Below are 27767 nucleotides of genomic sequence, written 5' to 3'. Positions count from 1 at the left end.
CAGTTTCACTAAGTTCTTGCATCCTGCCATCAGGGTTTTTTGGCCCAGTCACTGGTTTGCTGCTGCAGTTTTAGATGGCAGCTGTGATAGCAAAGTCTGACTTGGTTTAGTGTAAAAGGCTCGAAAGTCCAGGAGGACTTTGAGGAATCACAGAACAAAAAGTGGTTTGTAAGCTCTGCAAAGTTTCAGCAGCAGACGACAGCAGCACAAACACCTGAAGAAGAAACACATAGGAGGCGCTTTACATCCATTAACTTCTCTCCTGCTCCCTGTGCTCTATACGACCGACTCCCAATGAAGTTGATTTCATTCACATATTTGTCTGTTTCTGTTGTCAGACAACAGAGTATGAAATAGTGACTGAAACACAGCTCATTACGACTACATGTTCATTCCTGCACCTCTAATATCTTCCTTATTTTACAACGCCATCCAACGCATTCACCACACACAGGTTAAAAACCAAGGCTGTGCTGTGAATTCAGCTGTATTTTCATAGAATTTGAATCTACTCCCAATGTTGGAGAACAATTACACAAAAAGAACAAATTTTTCAAGCTCCTCACTGCCGGTAAAATATGTCTGTGTTGCACTATTGACATAAATAATGAGCTCTCTTTTTAAATTCTTATTTCCAGTCAAACTCTGCAGTTTTGCAATTCAATACGCAAACTTTTGTTTACATTTGGCCCACTTTTGCATTATACAGTGACACATAGGTTGTCAAAATTCAGTAAACTTAAATAAAATGGTCATTTGGTTTCTTTAGAAAGCAGTTAACTGTTTGGATTAAATGATTCATCGGTAAAATGGTTGTCAACTGTACAAATTCTTCTCATTGAACACAAAATGAAAGAAAATAAATTGAATTTCATTAATGAGACACATAATCAACAGATTAACTGACAATCATTAGTTGCAGGTACAGTAATTGTACACCAGCATCAGTTTTAATGAAGCATATTTTGTTAATCTCTCATCAGAATAAATAAACACACTGGAAGCCAAAGGGATTTTGCTCACGTTTTTCCTCTAAGTGGACATTTGGTCTTCCTGGTGTTTGAGTACATACTGTGTGAGATTGGATGGCAATTTTGCTGTTTTTCCTGCGTCCATTGATTGGCAGCGTGCCGTGTGCTGTGTGTGTTGGGGTCCGGGAGAATGTTAATGATGTATGAGCAGCAAGCAGGCCAGGGAGAAAGCGATCTGATGGTGTTGCGTGAGTGACATTGCTTTCCATAAATAGACCCTGTGTGCATGACAGACAGACAGATAGACAGACAGGCAGACAGACAGCCAGGCAGAGACGCAGGATGGGCAGAGGAGAGACAGGGGAAAGAAAGAGAGGATGGATGGCTGCTGTATTTTCCATCTTCCATCCCCGCTTAGTTCAGCTAATCTGAGCAAAGCAGGCAGAGGTGAGGAAAAAAAACACATAAAAAATAAAGGTGCGAAGAGCAGAACCTGCATAGTGCACAGAAACACTGAGACAAAATGCTCCAAAAACTTTACATTGAATTTCCTCAAGTGGAGCTGTAACCAGAAGAGCAGCATCTTTCAGCCCGAGCCAGAAGTAAAACCACACACGTTGCTTTCTGCAGGTAGCTGACATCCGTTCCTCGGTGAACTAATGGTTGCAGTCCACGCTGAAAGTGCACTTTTCTGCAATGCATTTATTCATTCAAAACGAAGGGGGAAGCAGATTTTTTTCTCTCTCTCTCACTCTCTCTCTCGCATTTATTGTTGAGATTTTACTCATATTCTCATCGCGCTCCTCTCACTGAAGGTGAGGTCAGTCGAGTGGACAACGACGCAGAATCGTGAATGGATTATATCTTTGAATTTTCTCAGCGCTGGAGTCATTTCTCTTCTCAACTCGCGGTCACTTCTCCTCTCCCACCTTCTCCTTTTGTACCGCTGGCATCCTTCTCCATGACATTTCCTCACTTTCTCTGTTTCCCTTGTCTTTGAAACTATTATTTTCTCACACACTGCCTCGGTGACACATGCTTACTCACCAACTCCTGTATGTGTGTGTGTGTGAACTGCTCACATGTGAATGTGTTGCTGCAGAAATTTTTCCCACTTGCACTGGCACGGTAATTAACATAGGTGACCCCAACACTGTTATTGGCTCCAGTCCTGGGAGAGAGGGATGAGGGGCAAAGGAGGGACAGTGGAGGGGAAAAATGGAGGTGGAAGGAGAAAGAGGAGGGGGCAACGTGGAGCTCCTGCAGCGGGAAAACAAGGGAAAAGGTATCCAAAGAGAGGGACGTGATTTAGGCAAGGAGAAAGAGAAAAGTGTCTGTGGGGTATACATTTGGTGTATAATCCTCCCCCTCTCAGCAAAAGTCCATCCCTGCTGCATCACAGCCCTCTGGGGAGGACAAGCAAAAGGGGAGATGACGGGGGAGGAGAAAGAGGGAGGAGAGGCTGCAAAGAGAGACAGAGTTAATGACAGGGAGGAGGCAAAAAAGGCAGCAGAGAGGAGAGAAGAGGAGAGGAGAGGACAGCGAGATGTCAGGGAAGTCAAATTATTTCAAAGAAACGATGAAAATGTGCTCCTTAGAGATTCAGCAAAAATCCCTCTTTGTTTACCTTATTCTGTAATCTACACGTGGCGACTCAAAGAAAACTTCATGCGCTCCATGAAGTCTAGTCGGGGTGGGGCGGCCGCTCTGTCTACTAAACTGGAATTCTTCCTCTTGCCAAATAAGAAAAAAAAAAGAGGGATCCAGAGTCAAAGGCTGTGTGTTTTACTGCAGGTAATTGCAGCTCTTCGGGGACAAACACCAAAAAAAGCAACAACAAGAGGATTAGGTTTGATTACACATTTAAGAACAAGCAACGCAGGTATCAAAGACCGAATTTAAGAACCTGTTCAAAGCTGACACACGGCGGGCACATGGTGAATTAGGGAGACATCTGCGCTCGGTAATTTATTTATCAAAGGTAGCGCTGATCTCGGGATTCATTCTGGTCAGTTTTATTACAAAGATGCAGATAAACAAGGTGCTTCAGAATGTGAATGGAAGGCAGAAATGATTGAAGAACAGCATCTGAGATGTTATTTATTATGTGTGAGGGTCAAACTTCAAGTCCGGGGGTTTGGCTGAGGGTCATGGTTACAGGATACAGACTTCTGGATTAGATCCTGGGCGACTGCAGAACAGAATGATTATTACGTAGCTGTTATGTGGCTGTTCTTGGACACAAAGCAGCAAACATATTGTCCAAGTTGTCTGAATCTTACAAACATAATAGTGTTCGACCTCTTTGACCACTGGACAAAAGGCGACGGCAGACTGTGTGTAAAACAGCTTTGTGAAACGCTTTAATCTGTGTCTTTTCCTTCTGCAATATCTGAAATAGAAGATTCAAAAAGACTGATGCCAAAGGACCCAGATTAGAGCGTGCGGGCGAAACTTTCCTGTCTGAGCTGAAGCCATTAAGAAGAGGGGCCGTCTTTTTCTGTTATCTTTATTACTTGAGAGGACAGCGACAAAAGTGATACCTGACAATTCCCCTTGAATGACAGACACCTAAGAGCCTTCTGTGTCCGTCGTGTTTGTTCGAACATGTTGATAAGAATCGCCGTGGTTAAACAGTGTTTGAATGTGGCCTTTGTCTCCCGCTGTGCACGCTTCGTCCATATCGGCAGCATGTTTCCGATATCGTGCCTTTTATCAGTTCGGACACGGGCGTGGGAACTCACTTTAAAACACACAATACTGAATGCGTTGATGAAACTTCGCTGAGAAGCTTTACCTGAGGAGCAGAAGATCGGGCTTATTGTGCAGAAGTTTGAGGCGCTAATAGCAAACTGAGGATGGACTACCTTCATGCTAAGTGCAAGACTGAATGAAACCGGTTTGGTTTGACCTGATTTTGCGTGTAAACCAAACCCAACACTCAATAGTAGATTGATCTGAGCATCTTGGTTCATTGGTGGATTTATGTTGCTTCATTGTCCTCCCAGTCTGACTCCATAATTGTTGCTGTGGGGTATCATTGCTCCTTGTTCTTTCTGTAGATGGAGATGCCTTTTCTGACTCTCTATATATGCTTAGACTCCTGCAGATTGAATTTGGCACCGATCAGACACCCTCCTTCACATCTGGTGTCTAAGACCTTTGCGCAGCAGCGTATATATGAATCATTTGGTACCATCCTAACATGTTTAAATGGCTGTCAGCGTTTCATGGCCGTCCTCGGGGGAGAAAACACCCCTGCTAACGTGTTCCCATCTCTGAGCTGACATGTTGCCATGCTATATACCATGAGCTAGCAGGAGACCTACTGCTGCCACTGCCGCTCTCTCTGGAATGTTAGCGAGGAATGACAATGAGTGTGCATTCAGTGTGTGTGTGTGTGTGTGTGTGTGTGTGTGTGTGTGTGTGTGTGTGTGTGTGTGTGTGTGTGTGTGTGTGTGGGGTGCTGTTCCTCCTGGCTTTGTTTGTTGTGTTCAGTGATGCAGACTGCTTTGTGTTCTCGCTCTCTGTTTGTGTGTGTGTGTCTGTGTGTGTGTGTGTGTGTGTGTGTCCGGTGGTTTTGATGGCAGTTACACACTGCCCTCTAGTGCTAGCAGCGATAAACAAGAGAGAATGAAAACCCCCTCAGAAGGCTGGTGCTCTTCCACCTCTTTCTCTCTCTCTGTGTTAGTGGTCCATCAGGGGCAGCGGTGTGGGTCTTCCTTAAGCTGAAATGAGTGGTGAGGAGGCGAGGGGGTTGTGTTGATGGGTTTGTGGTACTGTGCCAAGCTGTTATCTCCTTAGCCGGGTAGAAAATGATTTTATTAATTGCTTCATTTAGCGCTCCCCGTGTCCCCCTCCTTCTTCGCCTCTCCTACACAAACACACAAACAACAGCGCGCAGTGGCACACACTCCAACACAGCTACTTTTCAAACTCGCCCCGTGTACACCTCTGTGACAGTTGAAATGTTCCCTCTCTCTCCTCTCTCTGCAGGGACCTGTAGAGAGAACAGTACAGCCATAAAGGCCATATGCTGGCCCATTCAGATGGAATAGCAGGAAGGCCTGGGGAGGCCCAGCCAAAGGAGCTACGCTCCATTATGGCACATTACAGAGAAGAACAAGAGAGCAGCTCTGTGCATGTTTGTGTGTGTGTGTGTGCTACCTACACTGCAGGAATAAAATATGTTCACACATTAGGTTCAGACTATGGTGAGGTTTAGGGTGAGGCATGCTGTGCTTATGGTTACTGTCAGGATGAGGCTCTGAAACATGAGTGTGAGTCAGTGCAGTGTCCTCCTAAGTGACTAAAACTAGGTTGTGTGTTTGTGTGGAGGAGAACCAGACTGCTGCAGCTGGATCAGTGCAGTCAGACCCGCAGGGGTGTCTTGTTAGACACACACACACACACACACACACACACACACACACACACACACACACACAGAGAGAGAGAGAGACTGGCTCAGCAACAACAATAACCTCTGAGGTCAGACAGAGCCAGCGCTGCATTAGCCCCAGTGTGAACCTGCTGAGAGACAGAGCGAGCCAGTACAGCTGGTGTTAACCACCCAAAACATACACCCAGAGTGGCAGAAAACCACAGTGGCACTGCTACAAACGTCACATCAAGAGTACACTGTATGTACAACTAAATAAACATTTCCAGATCGCTGAATAGATTATTGACCAGCTGCCTGTTGTGTGGCTGGTTAATAAGTGGCCTTAGTGAAACCTTGACTGCTTCTCAGATGAGCCGGTCTCATGACAATCAGATGAATAGAGTCAATGCATAAAGAAAAGTAAACTGCCATGTCTCAATAGGACGGGAAGCACCTGCGTCTGCTGCTGCTGCTGCTGCTGCTGCTGCTGCTCAGCTCCACACTCGTGTCTTTTTAGAAAGTGTTGCAAGACCGTGAATAAGTGCTCCTGCTTGTGAGCAATGTTGTTTTCATGCTTATGTACAAGCTCATCTCTCTTGCCAAAATCTGTGCTCCTGTATGGCGTGCCTGGCAGCGCAGCGACTCTATCTGTGCCTGTGGGAACGCACTTGTTTCGAGCTGTCAGTCAGGCATGTTTATTTTCCCACCGTAGCAGCACCCACAGGTTCCTGGTGCTCGGCTCAGTCGGTGTGCCGCCATCCCAGCCATGCCAACAGAGCAGTCGCACAGGGAGGGAGCTGAGCAGGGGGGACTCCTGCACAGGAACATGTGCCGTTAGAAACATGAGGCATGCACTTTGGTGGAGAGTGGCACCTCTCTCCATGGTGACAGTAATTGTTGTAACTTTAGTGTCAGTAGTTCTATCAGAGCAGCAACAAGAACAATGCAAACTGATTCCATCTGCACAGAGAAACTTGCAGTGAATGAATATACTGAAAGCAGCACATTCTGCATGTTTTCACCAGAACTGTCTCATCTTCTCCAAACAAAACTATTACCTTTAGATGAATTTTTAAAATATTGTATCTGTGTAGATTCTCAGTCATCCAGATCTTGGTAATCCTCAGAGCTTTAGTAAAAACCCACTTAAGAAGCCTCTTGGATGAAAACATCTCTAAGAACCGAAAGGGTCCATTTGCTTTTTACTCAGGCTCCTTGGATATTGTAGTACAAATTCTGCAGTCGAGTAATTTATTGCTGCTTGTATTGGTGGTTGTAGCTTCTCCGATATTTATAGTTTTCTGCACAAACCACATCAAAACTGTGCAAGATGTAATGGATATATTGACTTATATTTATTCCGTTTTTTATAGAGTAAACAATTACTTGCAAAAGCCAATGTATGATGTTAAATGTTAAATTAATAATGTAAAAAATCATTAGTTGTGGGTCAAGTGTGTGTGGACATGGACCTCTTTCTGCATATTTGCTTGAACATGTGCCTTTATTAAAAATGATGCTTGCACGAAGAGTCATGTTTCTCTAGACAGATATGTGTGTTCTGCTTCAAGTTAATCCAACAGAAACTTATGCCAACAGACCACTGAAAATATTTGTCAGTAATTTAAGTGTTGAATTTTAAAACTCACGTCTTTAGCGACTCCTCATTGCTGTAGTAACAAGAGCAATACAAACTGATCTAATCTGCATGGAGACATTTACAGGACATGAACCTTCTGCATGCTTTTACCAGAACTGTCTCAGTTTCTACAAACAAAACTTCTACCATCAGATTATTTGTTGAAATGTTGTAGCATAAATTCTCCAGTAGAGTAATTTATTGCTAAATGTTGATGGTTGCAGCTTCTTCGATGATGTGTGAAGATTTGCAGCGTTTTTGTGCACATTGTACAAAGACTGTGCAAAATGGAGTTTGTATATTTACTTGTACTTATTAGATTTTTTTTCATTTTGTAGAGTAAACAATTAGTTGGCAAAGCCAATATATGATGTTAAATTTATAATGGAGGAAATCTTTATTATTGGTCAAAGTGTGTGTGTGTGTGTGTGTGTGTGTGTGTGTGTGTGTGTGTGTGTGTGTGTGTGTGTGTGTGTGTGTGTGTGTGTGTGTGTGTGTGGGTCCAGTGTTGTATTGCACATAGGTAATCCCCTAATCCTTCACCTTTTGTTAGATACACATCTGTTAAAGTAGTGCCCACCTTCACACTGTACATGCACAAACATAATCAAACCATCACACACACACACACACACACACACACACACACACACACACACACACACACACACACACACACACACACACGCACAGAGGAAGATCCTGCTGTCTCCTGGGAGATCATATTTGCCCTCATCACCGCTCACATGCTCACACACACCTGTAGTGTTACCTGATAGTGCAGTGCTTGGCAGACCGCTAGATAAGCCGGTCTGGCAGTGGGTGGTCCTCTTCCTCCGTATTGATGTTCAGGTAGTAATAGATCTCTGCTGGAGCTGCCCAAGTCACTTGAGGTAACTGTAGGAAGAGACAAAGAGGTCAGAGTTTGCACTTTAAAGCGAATTTATTGAACTTTAATGCAACACTGGGTTTGTTCTTGGAAGATTAACTTAGGAAGAAGTTTCAGTTCAGTCGCTCTGGAACTGCAGCTCACACACCAGCCTTCAGTTCAGACTTGATTTAAATGATGGAATAATTTCAATGTGAGCCTTATTCCTCTATTTTATTGACACGCTGATGATGTTTGATTGGGTTTTTAATGTTTGGCACTTGTTTGTAGAATGAAACTGAGCACCTGAACTAAGCTTGCTTCAGCCCTTGGTTCTCTCCTGGATGCAGATCAAGTATCATCACGGCAGAATTTAAGAAAATTATACTCTGTTTGAAAAAACCCTGAATCATGCTTTGGCAACAGCGTTGTAATTGAATGCTGATTGCGGCCCACTTGGTGAATTGATCTGACCTCACCCTGGCAATTAACAATTCCTCTACATGAAAATCAATGTGGCCCTTTGGAAATGTTTGCAACAAATCTTATTACGTGGATTCCTTGTTGTTGGATTGTGTTCACTTTTGGGCTTTCAGATGTTGACCACTAAGGTGCAGAAGCAGTTGCTTTACTGAATATGAGCTTATTATTCCAGCAGTGCATCCCATCGGAGTTTGGTTTCTTCTCTCCGTATTCACAGCTTTTCAGCATCAGTAATCTTCTTTCTTAGCAGCCACTTATTTACTTTGTCTCTCCTCAGTGTCACACCAGTCAGGTATCATTCCTCTGCTAAGAGCCTGAGTGGTGGTTGGAGTGTTTTTAATTGCTTCATAGTGTTGTTTAGAAGAGAGTTGAATTGAATCTTACATACCAACAAACCCAAGACAATCGACTCAGAGCGCCTCAATTGCTCTACGCTTGATGTTGATTCTCAACTATTTATTATTTAGATATAGATATGTATCCATGCAGTATCTATACACTGCTTGATCCTCATTAGGGTCGCGGGTTGGCTAGATTCTATCCCAGCTGACTTAGGGCGATTGATTATTTGATCATTTATTTTATCACCACTTACACCATTTTTTGCCCCCAGCTGTTACCAATAATGAAAAAATGGTCCATTTTACTCATTGAATTTTGTAATTTGTTTGCACATTTCTCCTAAATGTCTTCTACACATTCTTAGAAAACACAATCTGCAGCTCAGCCCAGTTCAGCTGCAAAGTCTCTTATATTTTGCCAATAAACTGCTGGTTGCAGCTGAGAAGCTCATGGCATCTCAGTTGAACCAAGGACCACAGAATTTTTTGTTTTTTACAGAATCTATTTAGTGCAATTGATCTATTTCTGGCAAATTTTTAAGTGAGACATGTCAAATAATAGTCAGCACATCACAGATGAGTGAAAAGTCTGACAAATCTTTACGTTTTTACAGTTTCTGGCTCTGATAAATGGTGTAATGTTGACATTTTTTGGCATTTTATGGCTTCTCAGTTGCACCAAGGACCACAAATATTTAGTTTTTAACAGAATCTGCTTAGTGCAATTGGTTTATTATTGTCAAATTTTAAAATTAGGCATGCAGAATAAAGCAAATTTAATGAAGTATAAAGATTTTGTGCTGGACTTAGGCTTCGTGAAAGAACTGTATCCCATAGATGAGTAGTTCATGGACCATCGACGAGTTGAAAATCCAGTGATTCAGATCAGACAGGTTCAAATAGGTTGTGTTTTGTGGTTCGGAGGGTTCAACTTGAATTTGAAGATGAATCTGACATTCATTGAGCTGATTATGCCAGTTGTTTAAATCAATCCAACTGGACTTTAAGAAGGTTCCTTGAAGGTTCCTTTCAAGGAACCTTCTTAAAGTCCAGTTGGATTGATTTAAACAACTTTGGATAACCATGACCTGGATGAATGAGAAACTACATGGATGATTATGCCAGTTGCTTTTTTAACATGAGCAGCATTTTCTGTCATTTCAGCTCGATTTAAGATTTATGTGGATCAAAGCATTTATCCAGTCATGTGATAGTTTAAAATGTTGGACATGCATTGAACTATAGTGATAAACTGATACATTTAACATATTTTTGACAGAACAAACTACATAACAGATCAGGCGGTGCAAAGGAGGAGTATAACAGACTTAGATACATAAACATTTCTGCCCTAAAATTATTCCAGACCGTGCATCGCCCATCTATAAAACTTCAATATGACACATAACCATGGACAAAGCAAAACAGACATTCCAGTGGACACATGAAGTTGTATTTTTTATTTTATTTTTTTAAAAAGTGCCTGAAGTCATCGCAGCAGGTGCCAGTCTGTATCAGGTGCCAGAATAAATTTAGTCAGATGTTCCCTCCATTGAGCTACAAAGAAGCTCCAGACTGAAATATTTTCTCTTCCCATTACTCTGCATGTACTCGTTCAAATCCAACCATTTTACACCATTAAAGGTCCATGCATTCCAAAAAACAACATGGAAAAGATGATTTCCAATGTCTCAGTATTATTCTACATGGTTATGCTTGATTTTGATGATTTTTGGCTTGTGCGCATCACAAGGTCCAGTCAGATGTTGACACTAAATGCAGATTTCCAGTAATGACACAGTTCCAGTCACTTGTGTCATATTGGGTTGGAGGTGAAGATCTGAGGACGGAAGTTTTAAATTTGGGCAATAAAACCGAACCAAAGTAGGGATTTCTTTTATTTATTTATTTATTTTTTTGCAGTTCTGGTGAACCGACCCTTTAAATGCAGTGCTTTGTTGTCTTTATACGTTCTTGTAGCACTTTATTGACATCTTTCTATCTTTTCTTCACCAGGGTCCTCCAGGATCTCAGCCTTCCCCTCACACACAGCCCCCCCCACACAATCCCAGCAATCCCATGATGGGACCTCATGGACAGGTAAGAAAGAAGCATCTGCACCGTCCTGCGTAATTCCTCCTGTACGCCCACTGTCGATTTCACTCCTTCACCCCTTCACTCCTTCATTCGCTCAGCAGTGTACAAACAGCACACGGGTCCCTTGTTGTGCTAACAGGCAGGACAGGCAGCATCCACGATGGTGGAGGGGATGAATAATTTAGCTGTGTTGGCCCAGCTGTAAGGAGCGGAGGTGCATCTGGAGGGCCTCCTCTCTCCCTCAGCCCAGCACTCACCATCTCATAGTCCATCAATAGACCATTAATATTGCAGCACAGCCTGACACTGTGCAGCTCTTCGTGCACAAACCCACCACAACATGGTCAAAGAAGGCAGAGAAGAGCCGAGAAGCACAAGAGGCGAGGAAAAGAGAACGGTAGTAAATCAGTTCTCGCCTCCAGGACTAATTGTAATTATATAACTCGTCCTCCGCTTGCCCCAAACGGACACCAAAACATGCAGTATGTAATTACCGCTGTAACGCAGCATCCTGTTGTGTTTGTGCTGCTTATCTCTGCGTGGTGATACGAACGTAATTCTGCTGCTCATGCTCCGTGACCAAAACACACAACTCTCAACCAATCAGCATTCAAATCAGCACGTTGGTGCCAAAATAGTTGGATTTAGTTCTTATCATCCAACACTGAATCGTGGCTCACTGGGTTGTGGGTATTTGTAGTTTGTAGCAGCGTGCTCTCATAGGTAATTCTGAAAACCATCTGTCTGTGGTGCTTTACATTATTCACTAGTTCTGCTCTGGATCTGTGTCCCGGCCAGCCTCTCCTTCTTCTTGTCCCTTCTCTGCTGAAAACATATGTGTCTTGTTTCTGTTATGAATCACACTATGTGGGCAGAATCTTTGTCTGTCTGGTTGCACAGAGACGGGAGGAAAACGCCCAGCACCAGACACCTTTTAGATGTAGAACGTTTTCTTTCTGCTGAACCTCCCTTTTACATTATTCCTCCAGTCCGAGTTTTCATCCTGCTTGTTTTTTGTTCCTGTCTCTAACTCACACTTATCTGTCCTCCTTTGCCTTTATCCTAATGGCTTTTACCACCTGAGGTCTTCCTTTCCAAAACTTAATGACAAGCCCCTCCTTCTTGGGAAATTTAAGAAGACTACAGCAGGACATTATTCTTCAACACAATAGCTCCCCCTGCTGATGCACAAGGATAACACTAAAAAGTGGATAAATCAGTTACACTACTAGAAAGATGGGTTTACTAAACCTTTTGTGCCTTGTTTATCCACCACAGATGAGTCAATGTCATTTAACAGTCTTTCTATATGGAAATCTGAATGTATCCAAAGAAGAATTTGCACAGATACACCAAGTTAAGAAAATCTTAATTTTGGCTAGTAGAAATATTATTATTATTATATTATTTATCAAGTGTTATCAAGATGTGTGCTGATTTAGTTCAAAACCTACAAAAAGACTCTGTACCTCATAAAAACAAACACAAGATTTCTACATGGGAAATCATTGACCCTCTGAGCTCCAAGCAGTTTCTGGGCACATTTTAGCTCACTGGGGGCTAATTTCTAATTTGAAATATAAAGTCCTGCACCTCTGTGGAAACACAGCAACCACAGCATGTTTTCTGTGCAGTATACCTTTTTTTAAAATTCAATTGTGACTAAATAGTATAGATAATATACTATTTACATTTATTTTCATACTTGTCTCCTATTTGCTCTATGAAAACACAGCCTGCAGTTCAGCCGAGTTCAGCTGGAAAGTCTCAGAATTTTTGTCACTTCACTGTTGGTTGCATTTGACTCACTTATGGTGTCTCAGTTCTGCAGAGGAGCACAGAATGTTTTGCTTTTTACAGAATCGAATTAGTACAAAGACTTTATTTTTTGAAAAATTTTAAATGAGACATGTAGAATAAAGTTATTTTGATGATATATCACGACGAAGATCCGGATGAAACACTCTCTCACTCTGATTAATTGTATATTGTGGTTCAGAAGGTTAGATTTGAATTTGAAGTTGATTTTGATGCTCATCGAGTGGATAATGCCGATGCCATGCTGACACGTGTATGCTGTGATAGTCTGTAGAATTTTCTATCATGCCCAGAGCTTTCTTTCATTCTATCTCCATTCAGTTTTTTACTTTTTTTGTTTTCTTGTACAAAATCTTGCCTCAGAGTGTCAAAGTCATGAATAAACATATTTACGATATTGAAATCTTGGCCTTAACTTAAGAAATTTTAAAACATTTTTCCTTTTTGTGATCATCCTGAAATACAACACTTTGCTTCCCTTTACGTCTTTACAGCCATTCATGTCTCCACGGTACCCTGGTGGTCCAAGGCCCTCCCTCCGTATGCCAAATCAGCCTCCTGGGAGCATCCCCGGGTCACAGCCTCTCCTTCCAAACACCCTGGACCCCACCAGACCTCAAGGTACTAACAAACATGGTGGTGGTGCTTCAGGAAAGCTTAGACTGCCTTCAGAATGAGAACATTTTCTAATCATTATTAATGCTCTAATGCTAATTTCACCGCAGGGCATCCAAACATGGGAGGTCCAATGAGAATGAATCCCCCCCGAGGTATGGGAGGCATGGGCCCACAGGTAGGTTCCACTTATAATGGTGATAAGAGTAGAACTGTCACAGAGAGTGAAGCACAAAGTGCTGTGTTACTAAACCAAGTCACGACAGGCGATGGTGTCCTTCAGCATTACCAGCCCACTGTACTCCCACTCTGCAGCTGCCACACAGCCACATTTAGAGTTTGGACTGTCAGTTTATGAGCAAACCCAATGTTTGGTTGCCCTTCATTAAGGGTTCCCATAAAAACCACCATAATGTCAAACCAGCAGCCTATAAACAGCATGGAGATAATTTTTTTCCCCTGCCGAAGAGGAATTTTGGTTCGGCCAACCTCATAACTTTGCCTTTAAATGTCAGAAGCGCTCTGATGATTAGCTTGGCTCCGGCCAGAGCTCACCCACTGCTAACGCCAGTTCTACATGTTAAATCCTACTTGCCGACTCCCACGTAGGGAGACAGACAGAGGCGGAATACTCAGATGGCAATGAGCGAGTCACCACCGACACGTTTTTACCCAAAAATGGTGCCAAAGTTGGCACCGTTGGCTTCCTTTTTATCACTTTAATTTGTGTTAATGTGATTTATTGTAATACATAAGATGCTTAAACAACAGTGTCCTTTTGAATTACCATCACCAGACAGCTGCTTCATTCTGCACCCAGCAACCTCACACTGCAGCGTCACCTCGCACAAAGACACAAACACACACTCTCTCTCCCCATGCCCTTCGGCCCCTCTCTGTGCCACCCTGGCTCGCCGACTTTGGCAGCGAGCGTACAAGCAGCTGGTGTGGCATCTGCTCGACAAGTGTAATCGTCTGCTGAACAAAACTCTTCCTCTGAGTGGAGCTGCTCTCTGGCCTGCCCCGCCACTCGCTCACTCTGTCAAACACACACATGCATACCCAAGTACATGCATGCAGCGCCAGACAAACCCGCCCACTGGGCAGCCATGAAAACATACACACAAACGCAGAGGCAGCGTGGAAACACAGAGGCACATTTACAGAGACTCACAACATATACAGGCAAACACACACACACACACACACAGCTGGCAGCTTTCACACACAGCCCACTCCAAGCAGCCCACACACGGCTCATACATGCACATAATTAAACACTAGTTAGTGGGAGACATGATCGTCGCTGACCTTCATTAAGATTCAAACCTTTAGACGGAGCAGGTGTGAGACTTTGTACTGACGATGTGTTCATCTTTTTGTGCAGAACTACGGCGGAGGGATGAGGCCGCCTCCAAACTCCATGGGGCCGGGAATGCCAGGCATGAACATGTAAGTAGACTGCAAAAGAAGTTTTTGTTTTACCACAAAAAGAAAGCTTCTTTTATGTGTTTTTTCCAACAACCTAGATGTTACTTTTGTGCTTTAGCTGTCACTGCTCAGTTATGATAATACATAATTCTCAGAAAGCCAGATACGGATAGGATGGATGTAGCAAAATCATATATAATCATAAACAAAAACACTATAGTATGTGAAACTTTAACTTTAGGCACAGATTGCCATAATATTTATAGTTTTCTCTTGTCCAAATAAATAAAAGGAAAAAATATGGTGTGTTTACAACAATAATAATGATTATTTATATGGCATTAAACTATTCCTTCTTAGAATTGGCAACAGTGTGAAGACAAAACTTCTTTTTAAGTGGAATAAACCTCCAGCAGAATCAGGCTCAAGATCAGGGGCTTCCTAACTTGGCTGGTTGGGATGCGATTAGAAGAAAACGAGCAAATGTGATCAACAAACACTAATGACAGAGAGGAAAACACACTACTGCTGAAGAGAGAAGACACAAAGTTAATGACGAAGTAAAATTAAGTGGGCGTAATATGGAGCAGGTACAGAAATAATGAAAAGTGAGAATAAAACTTGAAGTAATGAGATTATTTAAATGAGTGAATTTTTGAAAAGGTGCATTAAAATAAAGTGAAATTTCTTAGAAAAGTCAGGATTGGCTCTTAGAATAAAGATATGTTTTAATAGATTTAAAAGGCCTATCTTGAAGGGCCCTGACTGCAAATGCTCTTTAGTTTTCAATCAGGTGCAGAGCTGTACTAACTCCTTTCTTTGCTGATCAAACTTTAAATGACTATAAAATAAAACCTAAAGATTTCTTGCAACAGACTCAACCTTTTCGAGCAAAAATTAAGAAGATCAGGCAAAAATGACCTGTGTCTCAGTTTGCTGGTTTTAAGCTGTAAAAAAATGTTTGGTATTCAGTTTTTTTATGCCACATAGGCAGTGTTTAAGGGAACGCCCCATGCCAGGGTCGTTGAGTCTAACAGGGAGGTACAACTGAGTATCATCAGCGTAACATGAAAACTAACTATGAAAAATATGCCCCAGGGGAAGTATAGGGAAAATACGATTGAACCTAGAATTGTGCCCTGAGGCACACCATACTTCAAGTGTGCAAATGAAGACGTGTAATTATTGACAGACACATGGCGCACCCTTTTTAAGAGATAAACCACTTCAAGAGTGTACAGTAGACACCTTCACAGTGCTTCAGTCTGTCTATTAAAACACTGTGTTGTGGTTAAGTTGTTTCCGAGGCTGCACTCATGTCGAGCATTAATAGAAGGGAGCACGTGCCTGCATCAGGAGCCACTGGGAAGCTACTGGTGACCTTCAAAAGAGCAATCTCTGACAGAGCAGCAGAAAGCAGTTGCTTAGACACTTTTTTTTCCAAGAACTTTTGCAATAAAAGGCAACTTGAGGGTAGGGTGACAGTTCAGAAGGGCCCAGGATTTTTAAAAGTTGTTGCACACACATAAACAAAAGCGAACCTTTAAAAACAGAGAGGAAACAGGGAACAGTGAAGTACGAAAATACTGAATAAAAACTTTGCCTGTCTAAATGTCTGATTTCTGGTCCTAATTGACTCATTTGTGACCAAAACAATGACTGAATGACTGAAGTCTGTCAGAAAATCAATTAAAAAAAACTTGATTTTCCCAATTTATAAAGTTTATTAAATTCTAGTATCTCAGATTGCATTTGTGTTATTATTACTTAGCAAGCATAACTCCCCTTTAAGAAATTATCAAATATTAGGAATTACTAGAAATGTTTTTCTCCTACAGCCATACGCTGACACACTAACACATTTTTTCTCGATTATAAACTAATGACCCATATTTATGCAAATGTCACTGACTGATATCAAGACAAGCAACATGTAAACAATGACAAATCTTCTAATATATTTGTCTTTCTCTCTGTTTTCGTCTTCAGGGGTCCCGGTGGAAGAGGTCCATGGCCAAACCCCAACACCAACTCAGTGAGTCACCTCCTCTAACATCTTTATTCCTACATGACTGAGTGTGTTTACAGTAGCCGTGTCTCATGTTTTGTTTCACCTCGGGTCTATTCTCTCTCCACAGATAGCTTATTCATCTTCATCTCCAGGCAACTATGTGGTAAGTGTCCCGTCATGAACTCCTGTTCAACCACGGGTCATAAATTACCTGTCATACTGTGATATCTAACAGGCACGCTGCCATCCAGATGCACTCAGCGCTCATCTCTCTCCTTCTCTTCCTCTCACCCCTCAGGGCCCTCCAGGGGGAGGCGGCCCACCAGGAACTCCCATCATGCCTAGCCCCGGAGGTGAGTTATACGCTCCAGTTTCCCTTCTGATTTCTACTTTTATCCAGTGTTCACTGAAGAAGGGTCTCTCTAAGAAACATCAGATCTGTTTTCTGTCAGATACATGCTTCTCTTTGGGAGACACACAGAGATAGAACTCTAAATACTTGAAGAATTGAGCTGTCAGGAGATTTTTTTAAAAATATAAGACATTTAAAATGCAAAGATATTGCACTTATCAAATTTAACAATATGCGAGCCGTTGTAGACAGGAACCAACCCTGCAAAGCTTCTTTCAGGGCAATTTTTGGTGAGAAAAAAGTACCAAATCTGGGTTAGATATGGCCTTTATAAACTGCTAGGCAGAGCTTGATGCTGTTAGGTTAAACTCAGAAAAGACAATAACAACCAGTGTCAGTTTTTTCTGCTCTCATGTCCCCTCATCTCATTTCCAAGTTCATACATCCTTGATTCCTTTCCTTGACTCTTGTCCTCACATTACTTAAATATGACATATATCTTTCCTTGGTTTGGTTGAAACCTACCACAGCATTTTCCAGTCTCTGTCACATAAGCGGAACAGTGTTCATGATAACTTCCGATGTCTATTTACTCAGAATTCAATTCACAATGTGGCAGACTGTAATGAGAATGTACGCATATTATGAATTTTTGCAAAAAAAGATTTCATCGAGGATAGAACTTTGCATCGTCACTCGTTACAGCCGCTTCGATCTTTTGTCCTTGAGATGCATTTTAGAAATTGAGTTGTCCTTTGCAATTGTACTAAGATTGATTTCTGGGTTAAGGGCAGGAGAGCGGAGGACAGAGGAGATGAGGAAGCTGAAATTAGTAAAATGATATGAGTCTTCAATACCCTGTTCATAGTCACCAACAACAACCTAAAATAAAGACTAACACAACAAACAGCAGCACAGCAACTGCCTTGGTTCCATAAGTTGTCCTGTTGTGTACATGCTTTTAGAACTGGAGCAACATCCAATACCTATTAAGAATATTGGAGCCAAGAGTATCACTACAAACCTATGCCCAAATATTTATTTGCATGCATAGTCACACAAAAGCACACCAAAAACTGTGAATATGGCCATTATAGATTCCATTGAAATTGTTTATCTCTGTCCTGATACATTGTTAAATTTAAATACTATTTGCTGAACTGCGGTCACTAAGACTCATAAAAGTCTTTATCACGGTGCTCCTTTAATAGCTAAACTCTGACAATAACTTCTGCTTGCCCGCCTCCTGTGGTCACCACAGTATTAAAGACAACCAGGTACTACTGGTAAATATTAAATGGATCCTATCTGGAGTAAAAACAAACTTGATTGTGACATCCTCTGTAACTAATACTAGTTGTTGCTTTTGTGTGCTTAGAAGTAATGTTGTGGGTGAAGCGGTTACAAAATTATTACGTGACCTTGTGAGTCCGATGGATCCTACTCTTGCTTTGCCAGCCCATTCTGTAGAACATAATCTGGCTACACCTCACTATCATTTGGCTATAGAGGGAAAAACACTCTGGCTTGCTTGTATTTCTTTAAACCAATCACAGATATTGTGGGCGGGCCGAAGCAAAGGTTATGTCTTTGGTATTGGATAATTCACTGTAAATAAATAGCAGAGCTGGCTTACTGTACAATGTAAATCCTCGTCAAAAGTTTAGGTCTGAGTTTCATTTCTAGAACAGGAAGTTGCTGTCCAGAGGTTTTTCTTGGGTGCCAGGGCGAACAAAAATGGTAACACACAGATAGGGAAAGGATGGAAAATGCCGACTGAAATGATGGGCCAGTGGCAGGCCTATACACACAGCCTACATCCATCAGTCAGACTAGGAGAACAGAAAGCCTGAAGTAGCAGATTTAAGGGTCGTTTCCTATAAACGTTCACCCCGCCTCACATATGAGCCGAGTCCCTGCAGTAGAAAGGCACCAACACTTGTTGTGTCACGGATTTCCACTTGAGGCGCATACGGAGAACATATTTTAGCGTCACAAGCTGTGTTTTGTCACGGTCGAGACAGAAGAGGCACGTCGGCCCGCAATCAACCGACTGTTCCATCTCAGCTTTGGCCCGTCAATAACGCGCCTGTGGAGGATTGGCTGAGAACAATGCACTGTGGGCTGATATCCTGTAGATGTTCTGTTTCTGTTGGCCCGTGGAGAGCCTTCTCTTTGTGTCTACTATTCATTATTTATATACATACCTCTATTGTGATATGTTATGCGGAAACCTTTTGCAGTCCTGCTCACACGTACACCGGGAGGGAAGGCATATTTCCACTGCAGTCGCCAAGACTGTGCGCACACACGTACACAAACCTCCCACAGAAATGCACACCTCACATTCAGATTTGCCCCCCTCCTTCAGTCACGACAACACAATGCCACATTCAGGGACACTCACAGGCAGGATTTCTTCACCGCTCTGCATGTATTGTATCCTTCCCCAGCCCTGTCTTTCAATTTGTTATTCTTTTTTCTTTTTTTTTCTTTTTTTGCTTTTCTCAGTTATCTGCTCACAACTTTCTACCTGCAATGTCAGATCAAGGTCACCTCATCCTTGTGAATCCTTTTAGGACACATAGACGGACAAAAGAGGAGCGACACAGCATGTACTGGTTGTTCCTAAGTTGCCAGAGCTTTCCATATAATAACTAATCCCCTTATTACATGAATAGGAGGGATAAAAGGTTTCTTTCATTGTACATTGCAGGGAGCAGTTAGTGGAGTCACTGACAGACAGATTTACTGACACCAGAAACTGGCAGTTACGTACAGATGGTGATTGTCTTGGGCTGTGGCAGAATTATGGCAAAATTTAACTGAAACAACGCAAAATACAAGGAAAAACAGTCGCCATAGTGTCTTCGTTATTCCCTATGTTTTACCACATCCCATACTGGACATGAAAACACCTTATCTGCAGGTACTTCTTCTCATTTTAAACATTTTACTGCTCTCTCTTCATAGATTCAACAAATTCAAGTGAAAACATCTACACAATGATGAACCCCATCGGCCCTGGTGGAAACAGACCTAATGTAAGTTCTCATTTTTTAAAATTTTGACTCCCAGTAAGTCGCTTCAGGGTTTCTGCTTTCCATCTTGAATTTATTTTTCTATTTTATGTCCAGTCAGTTTTATGCCTGAAAAAAAGTAAATGGCAAATGAGTGATTTGTGGCTGCACAAATGTCAATGACTCAAATATTTTTCTTTAGTTCCCAATGGGACCAGGTCCTGATGGGCCCATGGGTGGAATGGGTGCTATGGAGCAGCATCATATGAACGGATCACTAGGTGAGTAACTACAGATGTATGCAGCAGCTACTCGGTGTTGGCTCTTGAGTATATTCACTGAAACCTGTTACTTTCTCTGAAGACAGGCTTTCAGCAGTAAGACTCTGCCCTCTTATGGCAGGTAGAGGAAGTGTTTTCTCATAGTATTGATCAAAGCTAAACAGATTAGTGGGGCAGTGAGGAGGCCAATTGATTGTCTGGATGTTTGAGACGTGATCAGTGAAGCTGGTGGAGTTTGTGCTCATCTGTATCTGAAACAAATGGCTTAATTAAAGGCTATTAGTAGTGAGAGGGCAGGTTGGTTTCTACTGGCGTTGAGCAGTTAATGCAAATTTTTCTGTTTTTATTTCTGAACACAGGCTCTGGTGACATGGATGGGTTGCCAAAGGTGAGACTGACTAACTATTCATCCGTCAGTCTATTTGCTCATCTCTGTGAGGTCTTTTTTTCTGACTTGTTTGCTTTATCTGTGTTGTAGAATTCTCCCAACAATATGGCAGGCATGAACAATCCTCCCGGCACTCCGCGGGACGACGGCGAGATGGCAGGCAACTTTTTAAACCCATTCCAAAGTGAAAGTGTGAGTATGTTGTCATGCAACATGCCTGGAAACAATCACATTTACCTCACAAAACACACATTAGGTGATTGTATGTGCCAGCGGTCAATGGCAACTTCAGCCCAGTTTCAAAAAAATACACTCTCAAGCAGGACTAAATCGTGGGTAGATCTAGGTATTTTCCCAACTAAAAACATGGCTAACAGAATCCCCATGTAGAAACACTCCAGTATTCTAATGAATAATGTACCAGAGCTCAGTGCTTTTGCTACCTGATTACAGAATGTTTTCTTGTCTCATCTAACAATGTTTCACTGTAATATAGTTTAGGCTGGGTACTGAGTGATAAGAAATTCAGCAGTAGTCAGCAGATGTTTATAGTTGCAGAGAAAAAGTTCTTAATTGGTTGAGGGTATGTTGGCAGACTTTTCTGAATTCGCCCTCTGAACTCCAAAACTCTCAAAAAGCATGTTGTCTTTAAAAAAAGCATCATAAATACACAATATATCAAAGTCAGAAACTGTAAAATGAGAAAAAGCCCATCTGATTCGAACAAATCTAAGCTTAAAACCATGATGTTTCTTCAAAAACATCATTTTATGTGTCTCAATTAAAAATTTGCCAAAAATAAAATGTCTACTCTAATAATTTTCTGTAAAAAAAGAAATAATTGTGCCCTCGTCTGTGCAACTGGAGAACTATTTGTGACTCACCAGCATTCAACAGAAATTTAGGGACTTTTCAGCTGAGCCAGGCTGATCTTCAGACTGTGATTACACGGAGCAGACAGTGAGACAAGAAAACAAATTAAAACTGCAAGTAGGAAAATATGTATAGTATGTAGAGTCACTGTTTATTTTAAAACAGCTGTGGGCTCTCGGAAAAATGTTGTACATGTTGAGTCACAGTTTTTTCCATTGTTGTAAAATGAATAATCAAATAAAATGACCTTTTGTTTTTTATAGTTTGTTGCATTTAAACTGCCCAGAAGATATTATTGGATTCTCTCTACCTTTCGTTAGGGTTGTCCTGTTGCCATAGAGCTGCAGAACTTTATATTGCAGTGAAACGATAGCCCAGAGTGAGTGGAAAAGTGACAAGAAAACATCCAGAAACTTATGGTTCAGGAGGTTAAAAAAAGTATTTATTTTTGTAAAACTGTCTTGCTTTAGATGAACCTTAGAGCAAAATCTACAGAACAATCCAAAATGTGTTTGTGAAACTGGGTCCTGCTCTATTTTGCATACAGCACCACAAATTCCTTTTGTGGGTCTGAAATCACCCCTCATGGCTAAATTGAGATTAGTCCAATGTGTCATATCCTGCAACTTTACTCAAACACACAAACACAGCATGCACAGACACAAGCATGGACGAAAACACACAATATGCTTTCTCTGATGCATGTAGAGATTGTCATAGAGTGATTAATGAAGAGACTGTACCATCACTGTGATCTGAAATTCCCTAACATTTTCTCCTTGGGCTGGACTCTGCTCTGCTTGCTTGGTTTACTGACATAGAAGATAATAAATTAGAGAGGGTTTAGTGTTTGCTGCAAAAGGCTGGTGTACTGGACATGGCATTTTTAGTTTAGGTAGTTGTACTGCTTTCATGGTAAACTGGGTAGTATAACAAGTTTAATATAGTATTGGCTTATCTTTTCTCCCCTCCCTGTCTTTTTTTCTCTCTCTTTACAGTATTCACCCAACATGACGATGAGTGTGTGATTTTTTTATTTTATCTTTTATTTTACTTTTTCATCTCCCTTTATCTCCCTTTCCCATTGACCCCGGTGCGTCTTGCATTTCCCTCCGTGTCCTTCCTCCCTCCTCCTCTTCGTGGACGGTGTGCTGCTCCACACAGCCCCTGGGGATTCCACTGGAAAGCAGGACTCCCCTGAAGGCCCCACATCCCAACGCCTGCAAAATGGCTGTAAGGGCATGAAACGGCCTCCGAGCGGCAGAAGGAACCTCCTCTTCCTTCGTCGAGGGCCCCTCGGACAGTGAGAGGCCGAACATGCCCCGAGCCCGGCTCTCCCAAATCCAAAACCAGGCCCGATTCGGTTCCCGATGCCCCGCTGCATTCAGCTCTATCCCACCATCACCCACCATTATATCATGCTGATCACCAACTATGAGGGCTCACAGTAGCTGACTGACGCTGGGCCCAACACCCTCATTTAAAAAACTCTGCTCCTGTGGCAGGATTGATTTAAAAAAGGAAAAAAACAAAAACAAAAAGATGAACTGATAATATTATTTTAGGGCAAGAATGGTTTTCATTAAATGTTTGTATTTTTTGCTATTGATGATAATATTATTGTTCTAATAGTCATAATTGATATTATTCTACTAATGTAGTTATGATTTCCTGTAAAGGGCACATTTTATCTCAGCAGCAGCAGCAGCATCAACAATGACAGAATAAGCACACACTCGAAAAATGCACAATGATTTTTCTGTTTACATGATTTTAGGTTGTTTGTTGTTTTTGTCTTGTTTTTCGTCACTTCACATACTTCTTTCTGAACTCGTAGTTTGTGTCTTTGGCTCCTAAATGTTGTCCCTAAACCTTCACAGGAAGACTAATTGTCCTGATGAGGTAGTTTGGCTGAGGTGTTCGTACCTCAGAGTGAACTAGCCATACGGTTAAAGCAGAGACTGGCTCGGAGTGTCGCTGTTTCTGGTACAAATTGTCTGTTGATGCACCTGAATGATCGGATGTGTAGGTATGTCGTCTTAATAAGCAAACCCTTCTCACAACCGTTTAACTGCTAGAAAATGGCTCTGAGGATTTCTGGACAGGTGCCATTTCTAATTCAGTAACATGCAGAGACGGAGAGCATTTTGTGGATCCTCTCGTCTCTTCTATGGATTTGGTCTTTGTATGTAAATACAGCATATTTAGCTTGTATTGTGGTTGTTTTATGATTTGTTATTTACAAGTTGTCTGTGAATCCTAAAAATGTGGTTCCTTCCCCCCTTCATCACTATGTTCGACCTCGTTGTGGACTCCAAAGTGGCACCGCTTTCCTCTCGGGCTTCGTTCTGGTCTATTTTCAGCGTCTCCTTTTGGACTCGGAGAGATCACGGGACCTCTGATGCGCTCGTGAAACCCTTTTTTCTCTCTTTTTTTTGGACTTTGGGTTGAACTCACAGATCCTGTTTGATCCGCTTTCTTAACCCAGACAGTAACTGTCTCTGTGGAGTTTTCCCATCAACCCGTTCCCCTCAGTATGGGAGTTCTGATGATGGGACCACGCAGCCATAAAGAAGAGGAACAACAATAGGAAACTTTTGTAATGGATGTATTTCCATTTTGTGGATTGTTTTCAGCAGATTGTCTTTTATTTTAAATGTATTCAGCTGACGGAAAAAAAAAAAGCCCATAGAATCTGTACACAACGAAAAGCATAGTTCCATATTCTGCTATTTAATTTGTTTTCTTTCTGTATGTTCTTGGCCTGATCAACACTCACTGTTTTCAAAGGGATAAATGTATCTCTCACGGCTCCACGCTTGCTCTCACACGACAGCTGTGTTCAACAATACCTAAACAAACATTGTAGCCTCTGTGGGTGATGGTGATGTACTTATTAATTGCCTGATATCAATGTGAACAGATTGTACCCAGAATTCAACAGCGAGATCTCCAATATTTGGCTTTTGGTGGCCTGGGAATCACTCTCTCCAGTGTTTTCCTTCTATGTAGTGACACACACCTCCCTTGTTTCCTCCAAACCCGTCCCAAACCCCCACCTTTTGATTTTTCTTTTTTGTAAATACTGTATAATGCATTTTGATATCATTGACATGTTTTGATATGTCAGTCACTACCAATGAATACAGCTGAAAGTAAATTATAAATAAAAACTGTCCATGTTTTTTCATAGAGAAAGGTGACTATTTGGCTCATGTGGCTAAATTTATAGAATACAGTTAAACGTGGCTAAGTGTATAGAATACAGTAAGACTCTTAATGCAGACTGTATACTAAAGACTTGTATGGGGGGGAGGATGGGACAGAGAGAGGACAGGACAGAGAGAAGCAAACATGCTGTAGCGTCCTCACTCTGCCCTTTACTCCTAATGTTTCAGTTCAAAGTTGCTGTTGGTTTTGAGAAATCGTGTGAATAATTTTTTCCAAAGGGCATCTTCTCACGAAAACAAAAAACATGTGACCTCACATTGCAGTTTTTAATATGAAGGATTTTTATCGATTTAAGAAAACTTTTAAAAAGGTAAAAAATACTTAAAGAGAAACCTCATTTTAAATTAAGAACAGATCAAAAAGTAATACTTATGGGGAAAAACTGTGTCCTTTGCTATTCGCTCCTGTAATAGCGTTGTATAGTTTGAAGCTCTCTCACTGATCCTCTCTCAGTCCTGTGTATATCGATCGTCGGCCATCTCCTGTACTTCTATTGTGATGTATAATACTGTACCATTAGGAAGATTTGCTGGTTGGGTGGGGTGGGGGATTCAAAAGGAAAGGGGATATAAATGATTCTCCTGTACCATTCATGGTCCTTTCTGATGACACGGCAGTATTCAATATGAAGCAGTCTGTCTCTTGGGTTTGCTTTGTATTTCATGGTAGGATAGTTCAGAATCTTGTCTTAGGGGCTTAGGTGTCTTGTGTAGGTAATAAAGATGTTCTTTGTATGTTTCTTTATATTGTAAAGTTTCTTTAGACTGAAAGAAAAACAGATAATTTGCTTATCAGAAAAGAAACAATGCATCAATAATAAATGTCATTTGATTTTTCCTGGTTGTTTGAATCTCTTCCTCTGAGCTCACATTTAACTTTCAGCCATGGATGGATGGATGGATGGATGGATAGATAGATAGATTATTGATTTATTGATTGACTGACTGACTGATTGATTCAAGGTATCCAGTAACTCACACATGTTCCATTCAAGAAAAACGGATGTAGAAAGTACTATGCAGTTAATGTGCAAATTGTACTGGTTGCCAGAATATAAATAATGTGGCCGATTTATATAAATATAAATGCCAGAATTGCTGGTATTTACAATAAAGGTGCAAAATTGTTGGTATACAGTGCAGGAACCAATTATAGGCTTTTCCTCTAACTCCTGTTAATCTTTTAAAAAACACATTTCCAGTGGACACATCCTTTTCAAAAATTGTGCCTATCAGCTGTATAGAATGACTCTGATTACTTAATAAATAAACTCTGCCCTTTATTTTAGGTTCTGGCAAAGGTGTGAAAGACAGCGGTTACTTTCAAAAATATTGTATGTTTAGGAAGAATGCTTTAGTTTCACTTTTTAAATATTTTATCAGAAGCCTTTTAAAATGTTTAAGGCTATGTAGAACAGATTTACTTTATGTTAAACCTACACACTACAATAACCCCACTAATTTTGAATCTGTAAATATTACTCTAAATAAGTCCCCCTGTGTGCATTCAGAAGCTCAATGATTGCCAATGTTGTAACTGGCAATCATTCTTTTAATCGTTTAATCCATCTGGCAACAATTGTTGCCGCTCATTTTTCTTTTAATTTTTACTCTAAAAGTGTTATTTTGGCTTTGGACAGCTAATGCAAGTTTTGAAATCAAAGAACAGGTTGTCTCCTATAAATTGCATCAATGTCATGTAACTAGTGTGAATGGTCACATGACTAGGCCTCTTTACTTCCTGCCTGCACCGATGGAAGGAGATGTCTGCCTCAAACTTGTACAAGAAGATCCATCCATCAATCCATCCATTATCTATACACCACTTAATCCTCACTAGGGTCATGGGGGGGCTGGAGTCTATCCCAGCTGACTCAGGTGAAGGCAGGGGACACCCTAGACAGGTCACCAGTCTGTCACAGGGCTACATACAAAGACAAACAATCACTCTCACATTCACACCTACGAGCAATTTAGAATGATCAATTAACCTCAGCATATTTTTGGACTGTGGGAGGAAGCCGGAGTACCCGGAGAAAACCCACGCATGCACAGGGAGAACATGCAAACTCCATGCAGAAAGATCCCGGGAAAGCCGGGACGCGAACCAGGAATCTTCTCGCTGCAAGGCGAAAGTGCTAACCACTACACCACTGTGCAGCCCTGTACAAGAAGAATTTATTTAAATATCTTAATTAACGGATATAACAGATATTTTGTACATGCATTTGTTAAAGGCACTACTACTGATATATAATGAGAATTTTATGCCTGCATACATCTTTTGATCATAAGAAGAGCAAACGTAAGCACGGCAACATTTGTTGCCGCCAGCATAATCCATAGTCATAGTGTCATGCTACGTGTCAAAGGTTTTGGCTGTTTATCCTATTTATCTTATGCTTTTTTTTCTACACAACTTAAAACAATCAGAGGTTTTGAATCTTCTAGACTTAAAAGAGCCCCAAACTGATATGTGCTACATCACAGTCATTCCTACAGTTGAAAAAGATGCAGTTAAAATTGACTGATCGTGACCGCTCAGATAGAGAGTAGCAGGTACTGAGGTGAAACAGGCCATTTGTCTGCTAGACTCCTGAATGATGAAGCAGAGGTGACCTATCTGGAGGATGATAAAAGATGTTCACCTGATAAGTCCAACTACCCTTTAAAATAAGCAAAATAGGAACAGGGTTTTTAAAATATCACGATGACCAGCCACATCCAGTAAACCAGATTTTGTGACCTATGGAGGAACTGCAGCAGACTGCATGAAACAAACTAAAGCAGACCCTGTTGATTTGTTCCTGCTGATGTATCCTCTAACTCTAAGGGTGTTCACAAGATGATGCCATACACAAAACAGCTATCAGCTGCATGAAAGCATGATGTACACTCATCTTCTGGCCATGATGGTAGTGGTCAGTAAATAGTCAATCTAAGCTACTGCCACAATGTGAATTTA

At 41.4% G+C, this 27767-nt stretch overlaps 1 protein-coding gene across 2 annotated transcripts in view; it reads left to right on the top strand.

Annotated features, from left to right (window-relative positions):
* Nucleotides 1-25639, top strand: part of ssbp4 (single stranded DNA binding protein 4) — a 105859-nt gene extending 80220 nt beyond the window's left edge. The window contains exons 6-17 of one of the 2 annotated variants that reach the window (XM_035946822.2): nt 10703-10786; nt 13096-13222; nt 13327-13394; nt 14604-14668; nt 16637-16682; nt 16786-16821; nt 16957-17011; nt 19984-20054; nt 20233-20311; nt 20671-20699; nt 20790-20891; nt 22737-25639. In XM_035946822.2, the coding sequence (XP_035802715.1) occupies nt 10703-10786; nt 13096-13222; nt 13327-13394; nt 14604-14668; nt 16637-16682; nt 16786-16821; nt 16957-17011; nt 19984-20054; nt 20233-20311; nt 20671-20699; nt 20790-20891; nt 22737-22817 (843 nt within the window). In that variant the 3' untranslated portion in view covers nt 22818-25639. Of the gene's footprint in view, nt 1-10702; nt 10787-13095; nt 13223-13326; nt 13395-14603; nt 14669-16636; nt 16683-16785; nt 16822-16956; nt 17012-19983; nt 20055-20232; nt 20312-20670; nt 20700-20789; nt 20892-22570 lie in introns of both variants that reach the window. The other variant, XM_023267263.3, reaches the window with a different exon arrangement.
* The last annotated feature ends 2128 nt before the right edge of the window (nt 25640-27767 follow it).

Source organism: Amphiprion ocellaris, chromosome 2 (genome assembly GCF_022539595.1).
Source record: "Amphiprion ocellaris isolate individual 3 ecotype Okinawa chromosome 2, ASM2253959v1, whole genome shotgun sequence".
Classification (NCBI taxonomy): domain Eukaryota; kingdom Metazoa; phylum Chordata; class Actinopteri; family Pomacentridae; genus Amphiprion; species Amphiprion ocellaris.
The sequence above is the reverse complement of the archived record's forward strand: the minus strand, read 5'-3'. Positions and strand labels throughout refer to the sequence as shown.